The following is a 14,474-nucleotide window of genomic DNA, read 5'->3' as shown; positions in this document are numbered from 1 at the left end:
AGAATTATACACCTATTTTTTAGTGTTATGGAAAATAGATGGCATTTTTTAAAAAACTATCACTTGGCTGTAGTCATGTCATCATTTCATAATCTGAGTTTAGTAGCCAGACACTAAGATATTGAGTTTGTTTAATATGTCTAATTATACTTGTGATGTTGTGTATTGCTAACTTAGGTACCCTTCATTTACTGGCAACACTGAACTTAACTTGTAGAGAGGCAACACTAAATTCACTTGAAGATCTATTAACTTGATTTAGAGGTCTGTTCTTCATGAAAGATTGGGAAGAAACCTAACTAACTGTTCTATTTGGTTCTCCATTAGAAGGAGCTTAAAAATACTGATTTGTACTGTATTTGGTAATGAAAAAAAGTAATCTCAGAATTCAAGGGTATAACTCGAAGCCCCAAACCTTTGGCAATTAATCTCAGGAAAGATTTTATGAGAATGGCTGTTAGTATGTACATCTATTGCTCCCGACTTAATATAGAAGTTCTGAAAGTTTTTTTAGTAGGTGGAAACCCACTCTAGTTACTTGTCATTCTTTCACGTGCAAACGGTTTGGGGCATTGGACTGTGTGCTTATTAAATTTTTGTTCAAAGGATGGAATCTTGTTATTACTAAGTAGAACTTTTTAAGGTAATTCAATAAGGTTATTGAATTATACATTTTCATGTGTCCATCTGCCTCTGTGTACCTTCCATTGTGTAGACTGGCCTTATTTTATGGCAGTTAAGGCAAAGTTACAGAGACTGTGCAGATGCAGTTGTCTGTGTGCGGAAATCACAAGTGGACATGTTTGGGAGCCGGAGGAAAGGAACTGTGCCAACGTTGGTGTGCTTACTAAAGAATGGCATAGTTTAACACATTAGCAAGGGGCCAGAGTGGATCCATTTCACCCTCATCCAGGAGGAGAGGAAGCACTTGGGGAGGAGTAGCTTGTTTTCTTTACATTTTGCAAATATAGTGAACAGGACCCTTACGAGTCTGTGCTATGAGGAGGGCCAGCTAGTTCCCACAGCAACATGTGTGCATAGCAGTCATCCACATGACAGGGTCTGTTTTAACTCCACATAAAAGTAGACAGCATTGCAGCCCATGTAATGGCAGGATCTAACAGTAGAAAACTGAGGAAATAATATCCTCACATATATTTTAGATTCCTTAGTTTTGTTCCTTTGGTTCACTATATTCTTTATCTGGTTTTTTTTGTTGTTTGTTTGTTTTTGCTTTTTGTCCTTCTAAGTGGAAGAAGACACAGAAGAAAGCTCAAGATCAGGACGAGAGTCGGTGTCCACAGCCAGTGACCAGCCTTCACATTCTCTGGATAGGCAAATGAATGGGAACCCAGAGAAAGGAGATAAGACTAATAGGCGAAAGGATAAATCTGGAAAAGAGAAGAAGAAAGATAGAGATAAGGAAAAGGATAAAATGAAAGCCAAGAAGGGAATGCTGAAGGGCCTGGGAGATATGTTCAGGTAAGTCTTCACCTACCCAAACCAGGTCATCCCTCAACATAGGTATGAGGCTGATAAACAATACTGAAAGCACAGATTTGAAAATACCTTTGAGGTCAACCACAACTCTTTTCTAATTTCCAGCCTCAGCTACTTCATTTTTATATTCTTGAGAATTTCACTTCAGTTTTTTTAAACCTTTATCGTGCAAGCCATGGACAGGGCTGTTGAGAGGATGGAGGGCAAGCCTACATTTTAGACAGGCAAAGAGTGACAGCTCCCCGGAGACAAAGGGCTGTTAAAGCAGTGTTTGTTCTTTTGTGAGTGGGAACAATGGTTCATTATTTAAATTTAACATAGTTCAAGTTAGCAGTAGCATTTATATGTTCATTACAACAAGTCTACTAAAAATGCTACAAATAGAGCTTCAATTAAGCCATGTTGATTAATTTAACATATGTTACTGCCGGTCTGTAAAGATTTCATTAAATGCAGTCTCTGGTTGTTTTCTGACAGCAGTTTTTGTGTCCCTAAATTATATTCCAGGATTACTTAGCGTATCATCCTTCACAAATCATTGCTACACAATACAAGTGACAAGTTGTTAAGAAGTTGCACTGCAACTCTTCCAGAAATGCTCATCTAAGGTGACTTATAATACTCAGTTATTTAGTGTGTAACAGAAAGATTACTTGATTGTTCCATAAATTATACCCCAAAACATATTGTGATGATGGTTTAACTTTGAAAACATGCTCTTCACAAAGTAGTTATATTACAGTATGAAACCTTTCCTTTTACCATTTTTAAAGTGGCACTGTGAATGAGTTTTTATTTTCACAGAATTTTTAAATTGATGATACCAAGGTTGACCTCAGTAAGTCAGGAGTTATGGATTTGTCAAGCCTGCAAAGTTGAGGACTCAGGGTCCAGCCTGCAGGCCACACAGCACAACAGATGTGTTCTGTAGGTGTCTGATTAAGTGCACAGAAGACATGAGCTATAGATGGTGATAACACACAATCTGGCCCGTTAACTGTGCCAGCTTTAATTTAAATACAATTGGGTTTCCATCTCCAGTGCTTCAGAACATTGGGATTTTCATAGTTTTACATTAGAGTTTTTCTTGTTTTTATAATGATCCTACTGAATGCATTTTCACTCAGATCATCGTTTTTCATTATCTCCACATCCAAGAATGCTTAGGGTGAAATTGCTCTAATCACGATTTTATTTCAGGTTTTATGTTAGCCAGGGGCCTTTCCATTCTGTATATGCAAACTGACAGCTCATAAACAGGCACCTATATAACACACAGAAATAAGGCTGTTGCCTATCAATTAAAATTTGAGGACTTTGTACAACTGTATTTTCCAGAGTAGAGATTGTGGAAGGGGAGCAAGCCTTCCCTTTGACTCACTGGACCCACTTGGAGCCCTGTCTCATTTCCAGGGTTTCTGCTGTAAGTTATTGAAAGATACCAGCTTGTTAGCTTCCCTTCATCAGTTAACATCTAGTTGATAGATACAGCACTCTGTTCTTCTCATGGACTAGAGAATAAATTTGTAGTTTGTTTATAAATTATTTTAATTGTAAATTATTTGTTTTGTAACTCGTAACTTCAGAATAAGAGAAGCCTTGTGGTAGAGATTTCTTCCGGGGCCAGAGGAGGGGAGAGCATGGGGACCATAGGGAAGTAAATGTGTATTGTTTCAAAGGGGCCCTGAAGTACAACACAGTCTGGCCCCTTTTTTGCTACAAGTTCTGTGAAATACATGATGTTTTTTCTAGGCCAAATTCTGTAGCCTATATCTGTGACCATCTTTATGACAGAGAAGCGGACCCTTTTATAACTTTGAGTGGCTGCATATTCTTGTAAATCAACTTTCATATTTAGGTGTAGGGGGTAAAGGTTTTTGGTAAAACTTAAGTTTATATTCTTCCAGTATTAAGAATGGCTATTAAAATCAGAGGCATCTACACTTTTCTGAGTGTATGCTGTATAAATGGTTTGTTAAAGTCAGCCCACACTGGTTTGTGAAAGCCAGTTCAGTTTTTAGAGATTTTGCCAACCACTTGTTAAACACAACCAGTACTAAGAATTAAATGTTCTATAAAATACTCGGTATTTGTTACTTTCTAATTGTTTTATTTCATTTTACTATGATCTCTGCTTCTGAGGTGCTTTGCACTGATTGTACTGGCATGGTGCTGGTGCTGTGTCCTGGGGCAGCTCCTCTCAGCCTCACCTCCCCGATGCTGTGCCACCAGCTCCAAGTCAGCCGTGGTGGGTGGGCAATGCCCCATGGAAGTGCATGGATTCCATAGAATAGCTTTTTCTCCCAGGAGAGTACCGTACCACTGTGGAGGAGGAAAAATAAATTTCCTCCTACCCTTCTAAATTCTTCCAGCTGGACAAATAATCAGGTTAACACGAGGCAGATTAACAAGAGAAAATGACCAAATGTATTATGTATGGAGATTCCCTAAGGATGTGGAACCTGCCATCTTTAACAGTGGGACACAGAGAGGACTTTGAGTGGATGGGCCTTACAAGGTTCCCCCCTGGCTGTCACACTAGTTCATATTGAAGTAGAGTTATCTTTGATGATGGCTCCCTTCCTGGAGCAGGCCCTCTATCTAAATTCTTTTAGGCAGTTAGGGGGAAGATTAAAGGTTTTCCTTGAGTCTTTCATTCTTTAAAAATAGCCAACTTAAAATAATATCTAAAAATGGGCATATTTTTGGGTGGCAGACCCGGCCTCCCTTCACCACCACGTGCAGAATGTAAGTCCTATGCAGAGTTGTGGGAGCTTGTGTCGATCTCCTGATCATGACCCCCTTCTTTTTGACTGCAGAGCAGTGCTCATTCATCCCTCCGGGAAGTGGTGAAGCTTACCAAATACTGCTCCTTGAAAATGAGTTTCTGTTGGCTCTCAATCACTTCTTCTTATCATTAGTGTTTCTTCTACATAGTGTTTGAGAAGATTCTTAATGTGTTGTTAGGTTTTTCAAAACATTTTTTAACTTCTTTTATATCTTCTGAATCTAATTATTTGAGACTCATAAACTCTCAGGTTGATCCTGTTATTTTAATAACATAGGGAGTATAGGAAGACTTTAAAGTTAAAATTAAAAATAAAATTCCTTTCTCTTTGTTCTTAAATAGGATGCAGTTTTCTTAGCAAGGTTGCTTTTATTTTATTTTTATTTTTTTAAAGACTTTATCTACTTATTTTCAAAGGGGAAGGGAAGGAGAGAGGGAGAGAAACATCAGTGTGAGGATTCCCTCTCACACTCCCTGCTGGGAACTGGCCTGCAACCCAGGCATGTGCCCTGACTGGGAATTGAACCGTGACCCTTTTGTTTGCAGTCCCACAGTCAATCCACTGAGCTACACCAGCCAGGGCCTAGCAAGGTTGCTTTTAAATAGCTTAGTAAAAATGTGTGCATGCACATGCATTTCTTAGGACAGTTTGTAAGGAGATTCAAGTATGACTTGCCTATTAGGTTGGCCGGAACTGTGGAGCAGGGGTGTGCATGTGCACCCATGCATGTGTGTGTGTGGCATTGTGATTTTATTTCTGCCTTTTGGTTCATATAACAGAAAACAATGGCTAGGGGAAGGGACATTAGACGTCAGCTGTCTAATTTTCTAGGCATATGAGGTTTTTCTTTTTAGTTGCTTAAGAATGTAATAATATGTTTTTTTTTCAAAGATAGACTGGCAAGATCTTCTTCCCCCATATCACCCACCCAAAAAACAAAACCACATACTCTATTTCTACCCCTACAGGGCGTCTGTGATTTTTGGGCTACCTTTAATGAGGGCCACATAGGTGGGCCATATTTTTAGAGCCTTACCAGCGGAAGCTGTGGCACATTGAGCAGGTACTTTAATTCATTGGTATAAAGGAGTGACTGATTTCTGTTTCACACATGAAATAGTGGTCACTTTAAAAATGATGTAATTATTGATACACAACTCTAGGGAAGAATGTTGTGTTATATGAATCACTGTTCTTCAGAGTTCCCTTAATGTGAGTTTGAAATCTATAAGGAATCAAATAACAGATGTAAAGTGTGTCATGTTTGTATGAATTTGTCCTTGTATATACAACGTCTTCTTTTGCACATAAGGAGCTCCCATTGCCTTAATTAAAGTGGCTTTGTACCTCAGAAAGCTGCATGTGCTCACTGAGCCTGTGAATGCAACTTGTTAATGCATTTGTTCCTTGTGCAATGTGTAGAGCAGGGGGGTGGGCTGAAATGTTGAATCCGTACATGTTTGATTCTCAGATGCTTGGGTACTCAAATTTAGTACTGTAAAATGTTTCTGAGAATTCTGCAATTGTATGAAATTTTCACCAAGGAAGTAAGTTTGTACTTTAGAAGGAGAGAGGTCTGCTGTGTAATGTTTTAAATGTGTTCCTTTTTAAATCAAAGCAACAGCATTATTAAGCAACATGTTTTTGCCTTAGTTTCTGTGTCCAACTTGAAATAATTAACGCAACATTATACATTTAAAATTACTTATTCTTCTATTTCCAGCACTGGTGTAAGTGCAATTTGATACTGGTTTTTCTGAAAGATCAGAATTATTATCATTCGAGTGTCCTAGAATTGTCCATACTCTAAGGCTGAAGATTCTTAGACCTGTCTGTCCTGTGCTCATCTCAGTTCTATTGGTGCTGTTGTCCATCTGTGGCAGTTGACAGCCTGTCACATTGGAAGCTAAAGCAAAGTGATGTTGCAGCATTACCATTATTAAAATTGAATCTTCCGGTTACAGTCAAAATGATGACCTAATCTCTACAGCATTGTTTTATTCAGTCTGTAAGAGGAAATAGATAATTTAGTTTGAAACCTTGTTTGGTTGAAATCAGATGTACTGCTCTTTCCCTTTTTAGAACGTAATAGTTTGAAGAACACAGTGAACATGGTCACATTTTAAAACTTAATGTTGTAGTTGGATCACCTCTTTCAGGCTGTTGAAAGAGTAACAAACACGATTGTTGCACTTCCCTTACCTGTACGTACTAACTGTGTGTCTATACCGTGTTTCTCGTTCAGCCTTGCCAAACTGAAGCCTGAGAAGAGATGAACAACAAACCAGATTCAAAAATGGCTTGAGAAGCACATGTTGCACAGTTGTTTTAAAAAATACAATAAATTTACTTTTAATAAATTCTTAGTGGCTGTTGACGAATTTTGTTTATGACATCAGCAGTTTTGATGGTTTTAGTAATTCTATATTAATCAATTTGGAACTTTTTGATCTTGATTTCAAGCTTGGGGGTTTAAATTACTGCTTGAAAGGGCAGAGAAGTGTTTTTTCCTACCTTTTTTATTAGCCCCTTTCACAGTGGAAAACCATGGTCCTAGCTGCTGGCGTATTCAGAAATCATCAGCACATACCAATTGGATGTTGGAATCGATGCTTTCAGGATTATGTAATGTACCAGTTTGATTTCATCGTGTAGCTCAGTGACTAGAGACACAGGCAGATGTCCATTTGGATAGTCACCCATCAGTTGATGACTACGTAGGCCAGTTTGAGAACTTTGAAAATAACTTGGGCAAAGAAAAGTACCTTCATGGGTTACAGAATTTAGATGGAAAATGAAAGAATTTAGATGGATTGGGAAATAAATGTATTGCTCAGGGATGGCTTAACCAGCAATTTCTTCCAGTGGGAAAAAAGTAGAGATACTCTGGTTGGTAATCCTGAGGTTTGCTGAGACCATGGGGAATGAGGGCACATACTCTCTTATAGAATGTTTCTGGAAAGAGTCTGTCTGGCTAGGTGTTCCAGTCACAGATCCCAGTGCTGGTCCAGGTGGGTCTCTAAAGCTTCCTTTAGAATGAAGCTTTCTTCCTGAAAGAAGACTTGTTTCTCATGGCCCCAGGACTTCCACAAAGATTGTATGCAGTAGTTCTACCTTCTGAAAATTCTGGGGTTGCTTTCCATTTAAAAATGAATGTGATCATGAAAATGAAAGCCATTTATTGGAAGGGTGTTGTGGAACTGGGTTGTGAGCTGTGAGAAGGTCTTCACTCTGCTGACATGGTAGCAGCATGGCTGTCCCATGCATGCCCCCAGCTCCACCAAGCAGAAGCCCTCACCTGTATTGTAGGAAGGATGGATACAGAACGGGGTTTATTTGTTCATGTCAGAAGTATCAGGGCTTGTGGTTCTTTTATGACCCAGGCCTTGTGGATTAAAATGACCAGTTTCACAGTGGTAAAATTACATGGTATACGGTGCAGCCTGCTGGGATTTCGGGAATGCAGTTACACTGAGTATGTACAAACCACCCTGTCCAAATGGTACAGGAGCAATACTGTGTCATGGAAGAGAGAGAACTTGAAAAAAGCAATGTTACATAATTTTAATTGTTTTCCTATTTGTCATCCTGTTTGTCCATATTGTTCTATAAGTACATATATCAGATTTCCTTGGAATAAGTTCCAAATTTGTAAATCTCAAGGACTTAACTGTATGCTTTTTTAAAAATTTGAATGGAGACAGAGGTTCCCCTTTTTAACACAGGAGAGTGGGTGTCAACCTGACCTGTTAGCAAAGACAAGGCTAGGGTAGCTGATGTCATATTCTTTGAGTATTCTTCTTTTCCTTGTTAGCACTTCTCAGTAGAGAGCCTTTGATGACATCTGCAGCCCTGATGCTGACTGCAGAGGAAGCCAGAGGAGGCTTGGAGAGTGACAGCTAGGCCTTTCCAAGACCTTCCTGACGGTTTTAACATTTCTTTTCCGTAGACCTGCAGTGTGACTGTAGAATGCAGGTGTCAAGGATGACACTTACTTTATAGTCTCTGTAAAGCAGACCTTTTTGTAAAAGAAATTTTTGACAGTTCTGAGGTGCTAAGTCAATTTCAATTCCAGACTGGGTGGAAATGGAATCTTTTTTCTGCAAGTGATGTGAAAATTGAAGGCTAGTGACTATTCACTTTCCCATAACACAGGGTAAATAAATACTATAACACCATTGAAAAATACAGTAGAAGACAGGCTCAGCTAATGACATTTACCACAACATACACTGGAAATATTACATCTCATGTTTTTTAAAAATTTGTTACCATTAGAGTCTCTGTATCTTTTACATGAAAAATAATGGATCAAGTACACGTTATTTCTAAATGTATTTTTATCAAGCCACAAATTATTACATGGAGGTAATTATTTGATTCTTACAGTCTTTTAAAGAATTCACTGGGGAAGTGACCTCTTTCATAATTGAATGTAGTATGTTTTTTTTTTACATATGTTTAATAATAGCCAATTTAGAAATGGAAGGCTGGAATTGGGTTAAATTTCATATCATAGTAAAATAATGATGTCTCCTGTTAACCTTTCTACTTAATATTTTGTCTTAGGGTGGATGAGCTAGTCATGCTTTATGCCAGTGATTTTAAAATTCTTTTCATCTCATGGCACACATAAAGTGCCAAATTTTTTGCAGCACACCAAACCATACATTTTTTTTTACTGATCTGACAAATAGGTACAATGTTGATTCATTCACACCAGACTGCTGTTGCTATGTGGCTGCTGTCATTTTTTTATTTGACAACCTAAGGGAAAAATGGTCAGTGCTCCTCACTAAATAGTGAGGTATTGTGTGTTTTTAAAATTTGGGGGGATATACCTGTTGAAAATTGCTACTTTATGCTAAAGCCAACCCCCAAAGATGTTCTGATCCTTTCTTGCCTATCCCAGAGCTTTTGCCTCTCCCCGGGTTGTCCTTCTCTTTCCCATGTCATCAGTGACACCCTTCTCTACTGGGTCATTTTCCCTTTGTCCTTTACTAAGCTGTTATTTCTTCTGTCTCAGAGAAAAGCCTGTCTCCCCCTCCCTGCCCTTTCAGTTGCTACCTCATTTTCTCTTCCTCTCTTCAGAGCAAACCTTCAGATACATTAGTACCTATTGTCTTCATTTTCTGTTCTCTCTTAAACTCCCTTCAGTGAAGCCTTCATCCTCCTCGGCTCCACAAAACCTGCTCTCACCAGTGTCACCCGTGGCTTTCTCATGGAAGAGTCTCCCCCGTACACTCTCACTCTGCCCCTGGAACTGCAGAGGCACTGGGTCTATCTCGCTTTCCTTTGAGATCGCCCTTGCCGTGTCCCCTCCTTCCATTCAGCCTGCTGTTTCCATGTTTCCTTGGCCAGTTCTGCATCAAGCTCTGTTCTCCCGATGTTGGAGTGCCCCAGCACTCAGTCCTTAATTTCTTTCTTTTTCTCATTTCAGTAACATAGAATTTTTATATTCTTAAGAAACAGCCTCGGGGCTCTAAATACAGCCTATGTGCAGATGGCTCCCAGCTTCACATCTCCCATTTGGGTGTCTATTGTGAAGTCTGAATTTGGAGGCCCAGCCATCTTCTAGACGTATTCACTCAGGTGTTGAGCAGGCTCTGGAACATAACATGCCCCAGCTCAGTTCTGGATAGTTTGCCCAGAATGTCTGTTCTCAGCCTTCCTCTGCTCGGATAATGGTGGCTATGTTTTCAGTTGGTCAGGTCCAAAACCTGGAGTAATCCTTGACTCCTATTTTTTTCTTATATCTCACATTTAACTTATTAATGTTCAGAAGCTAAAGCCCATCCGATGTGATTTCAACACATATCTGTAATGCTAGCACTTTCAGTGTCCTGCCTGCTGCCCCCATAGTCCGGTGATGAAGTCCTCATCCTTCCTCTCCCTGCTTCCACACAGCCCCTTAGCACAGCGGCTGCAAGTCACATCGCTTCTCTCCTCCTTTCAGCAAGAGTAGGAGTCTCCTGTTGGACCCTACGGGACTTGCCCCAACCTCTCTGACCCCATTCCTTCGGTGCTTCCTTTGTTGACTTCAGCTATACTGGCCTTGTCTTCTCCGAATGTGTCAAGTCCACTACTGCCTTTCTCCTTGCTCACCCCTCTACCCAGAATCATCTTTTCTCAAATAACCACAGGGTCTCTTTTGTGCCTTTAACATCTTGACTCAAATGTCACCCTTTCAGGGGGTCAATCCAATATTGCAGACTTTGCTCCCTCCCACTTCGTGGATTCTTCCTGCTCCACTTTTTGGCATTATTTTCCTCCTCGGCACTCATCACCACTGGACCTATCCTATATCCCATAGACTTGGGGTAATAAGTCAAGAGTGGCAAGGTTTGCTAACCCTCTTTCCCTTGTTATGTCCCTAGCAGACTGCCTGGTACATAGTCCGTGCCCAGTAACGTAACAGATATCATCGTCTAAACCCTTTCAGCGCACCCCCGACTTCCAGCGGCCAGTTTCAGCTCAGTGCCTGTGGCCTCTCTGGAGTCTTGGAAGGAAGCTCTTCTTCTCTGTGCAGGGTGGCCAGGAGTACCCGGAGTAGCACCTTTTCAGAGCAGCCCTCAACCAGTGACCCAGGAAAGCCAGTGTAAAAGCACTCCAGTCCCTGGGGCCCTTAAGAACATAAACACTAAGGCATAAATCTGTACCCTGAGCCCTGAAAGTATGGTCCTTAGACCAGGGATATGGCAGTACCTGGTACCTGTCAGAGATGAGGAATCACAGGCCCTGCTCCAGACCTACTGCAGTGCAAATCTGCAGTGTAACAATCCAGGCTAAGATGCCCTGTGGTACCTGCTACCCCTGCTCAACAGCTGGCCTCTGGGCCAGCTTTCCAGGCCCACAGTGGTAATAGGCTGAGGACACTTCTGGGCTGCGTTTCTCCTCTTTTTGTCACTTGAGCCTTTCCATTAAACCACTGCTCTGAATCCCTGTCTCAGGATTGCCTTCTAGCAAAGTCCACGTGAAGATAAGTGTTTGTGGAGCAAAAAAATAAAGAATAAAATTTCTAGAGTCAGAAGTCGTGTATATGTGACCAGTTTCTACACATTGTCACACCAGGATGACTTGTGTGGGTGTTATTCTCATCTTTGAAAGACCATGTCACTTCCAGACCCCCTGTGACTGAGGAGGCAGTTAGTTCCTGGAGAGCAGGCCTGCTCATACACCTTCAATTTACAGCATGTTCTTTGGTTTGTTGTTGAAGTTACTATTTTCTTGGCTGTTTTTAGCTGTAAACGACTTAATTATTTTTCTATTACAGCGATTTGCAAAAAAAAAAATACGATTTCCGAACTATATTCATTTTGGGCAGCTTCCAACCTTTAGGCTGGGGACTGTATAGTTGAGGTCAAGCCAGGAATACTTGTTTAAATTGCCCTGTTTGTGTCTTTATAAGCCTCAAAATGTCATCCTCCATGAGATGTGTAAGATTCTTCCCCTTAAAGAAGTCAGAACCTTGACTTTACTCTTCACAGACTTTAAGAGCAGCTGAGGCCTGGGACAGGCCATTTCTCTGAAGGCCACGCCCTGGCATTTGCAAACTGCCACACCCGTAGGCAGTACTCTGAGCACCTCGTTCTTCCCAGCAGCCCTGGGGGACACTGCTGAGCACCAGGGGCCTGGCCTCCCCCTGGAGCCAAAAATCCTCCTGATTTCTTAGGTGTGGCTTCCCTGGGAGCAGGGGCAACTTCTCCTCCTTAGTTTCTTTTTCTGTAACATCTGTACTATTTTGTTAGGACATGAATTTCTTCTGTAAGGAGAAATTTCATTATTTCTCTCTCCTCTTTGATTATTTAACAGTTCCAGTACTTTAAAAAAGAAAATAAAGGAATAATTTTACATTCTCTGTCCACACAAAGAAACTTCACTTCAGACTTTGAAGTGAACTAAACTGACACAAATTAACTGCAGAATATCCCTACTTACTGTACTAAGGTATCTTTATTACTGCTACTCCAGGTGACCTATAAGGTTCCCCATTATCACTCCAGTTCCCATTTCTGGTCGTGTTGGGTAATCACTGGTCATTATGTCTTCGCTCATGTAGTGACTTCTACCAATACTATGGCTAGTGGCTAGCAGCTAGTGTTCACTGAATATTAGCATGCTGGCCAGTCTGCTGAAACTGTTATTCTTGATTACCCACTTAATGTATGTAATAGATAGTATATATAATCTTAGCATATGTAACATATATAATGTATATTATATATATAATCTATGATCTGTGTAATAACCCCAATGTAGGTGCCCTTTTAGCCCCATTTTATGGATGAAGAAACTAGACACAGAGGTTCAGAAAGGTAAACTAATAACCAGGCTCCCACAGCAGCCATGTGGTGGAGCCACATTGAGCCCACTTCTGGTTCAGAATAAGGATCCACTCCTAAGATGTGTGCCCACGCCTCTGCTGAAACAGCCGAGCCTTCCTGGCCTCTCCCACTGCTGTTCTTCTGCATCCACACCTGAGGGGGAGCCAAGATGGCTATGAAGCTAAGCTCATGAGGCAGCAGTGCTCTGTGTGCTATGAAAAAATACAGACCCCTGTTCCTAGCTGGGAAATGTGGAAGTTTGTGTTTTTTGAACCTGACTTTTCATTTGTGTTCTGCCCTGTTTGATTTCTGTAGCTTTCTGTGTCTGTTCTCCTTTTTTTTTGTTTTCTTCCCCAAATGATTCATAAGGACTCAGGAATTTCATTGTTAATTTAAAAACTACCAAGTGCCATGTGTCTTCCCCAAAACAACTGACTCTGAAACTTGCCTCTGCCGTATCAGGAATGCTGTGGACATTAAAACAGAAAAGTCAAGCTTCACTTCTGCTCTTTTCTCAGATGGCTAATGAGTCCTGACTGCTTCTGTTTGGACAGCTTACTTCCCTTCCCTTCCACATACCTTCTTATACCTTAGCTCTGCTCCACCACTGCTGTTTCTTTTATTTTTCCTATGAAGATAATTGTGAGGCCACTGTTCCTCAGGATGTGTTCAAAGTCTATGCTTGTCTGCTAATCGCCTGAAGATTTGGGGTCTGCTCTCCCTTTAATCCTGTCAGTGCTGCCCAGATCAGCAAGCCTGCCAACCTGCGGGTGCCTCTGAGGCCAGGCTGCCTCGGGGCCCCCGTGCATGGAGCCTGCTTGGTCGGTCGGAGTTGCTCCCTCTGCCCCTCTGCTCCTGCATCTGTCTGATACCTCAGACCTGGCTGGGATGAATTTCCACTGCTGCTTGTAGGGAAATAACTTACCTAATTTCTGTTTTTATAATTGGTTTTAGTCAGGAGGAAAATAAGTTAGTTTACTTTTGAATTCCTAGAATTTCAGGTTTCTTTCCTCTTTTATCTCCTTTTAGAATATGGTGCTAAAAACATTTTTAATTGAGAAAACTGTATCATCTACTTACGTTATTTCAGTGTGGGTTGGTTCTGAAACAGTTGTAGGGCAGCAACCGTTAGACCAGCTGGTGATAGGGGCTCTCACAGGAAAGGGGTTTCCCTTGCGTGTTCTTCCTGGAGCACAGCAACAGCCACTTCCTGGTGTCGCTCAGGTTGCCGTGGGGAGGCAGGCTAACCGTCCACACAGGGCACTCTGCTGCACACTGAGTTGTCCAAGACACACTGAGGTGATGGCAATTGCCCTGAAATAACCTTGGTTTGCTCTGTCCAACAGTCAGGTAAGTATAAATGACCAGTAACCTCCTGATAGGCCATCATATTTTAGCACTTAATGATTAGTATCCTTTAAAGATGAACTCTGCCTGCCCCTGTACCAGGTGATGGGTGAGAGCTGAAGATCAGGAGCCAAGGAAGTCTATGTACAGCTTGTGAAGTGTAGCCTCTTCTGCATTCCCCATCCCAAAGCTGGTGGGAAAGGCCAGCAACCTGCTGTGGGTGGGGTTGGGCTTCTGGTCTTAGTTACTCTCAGGAAACAACTTCACTCCCTTCTGTCTCTCTGTTCACTGTAGTGTTATGTGACTCAGAGACACTCACAGTACATATGTGCATCTGTGTGCCTTACACAAAGAAGCACCTGCACAATCAAGTAAGTTGAGGATTTTACTACTCACCAGGCAAGAATTGTTTCTAATGATGACCAGGTGGACTTTTTCAAGTCTGGTTTTGGAACATATATGATTCCTGAGTAATGGTAAGGTAAAACCATTAATTTGCATCTTCTACAAATAT

General features: G+C 41.1%; 1 protein-coding gene across 18 annotated transcripts in view; it reads left to right on the top strand.

Annotated features, from left to right (window-relative positions):
* Window positions 1-14,474, top strand: part of PARD3 (par-3 family cell polarity regulator) — a 766,077-nt gene that overhangs the window by 491,548 nt on the left and 260,055 nt on the right. For 15 of the 18 annotated variants that reach the window (XM_053668874.1, XM_053668872.1, XM_053668873.1 and 12 more), the window contains one exon: window positions 1,251-1,482. In XM_053668874.1, the coding sequence (XP_053524849.1) occupies window positions 1,251-1,482 (232 nt within the window). Of the gene's footprint in view, window positions 1-1,250; window positions 1,483-6,534; window positions 6,635-14,474 lie in introns of those variants that run through there. The other 3 variants (XM_037131509.2, XM_037131501.2, XM_037131496.2) reach the window with 1 other exon arrangement.

This window comes from Artibeus jamaicensis, unplaced genomic scaffold (assembly GCF_021234435.1).
Source record: "Artibeus jamaicensis isolate MK-2021 breed Jamaican fruit bat unplaced genomic scaffold, CSHL_Jam_final contig_515, whole genome shotgun sequence".
Lineage (NCBI taxonomy): Eukaryota > Metazoa > Chordata > Mammalia > Chiroptera > Phyllostomidae > Artibeus > Artibeus jamaicensis.
The sequence above is the reverse complement of the archived record's forward strand: the minus strand, read 5'-3'. Positions and strand labels throughout refer to the sequence as shown.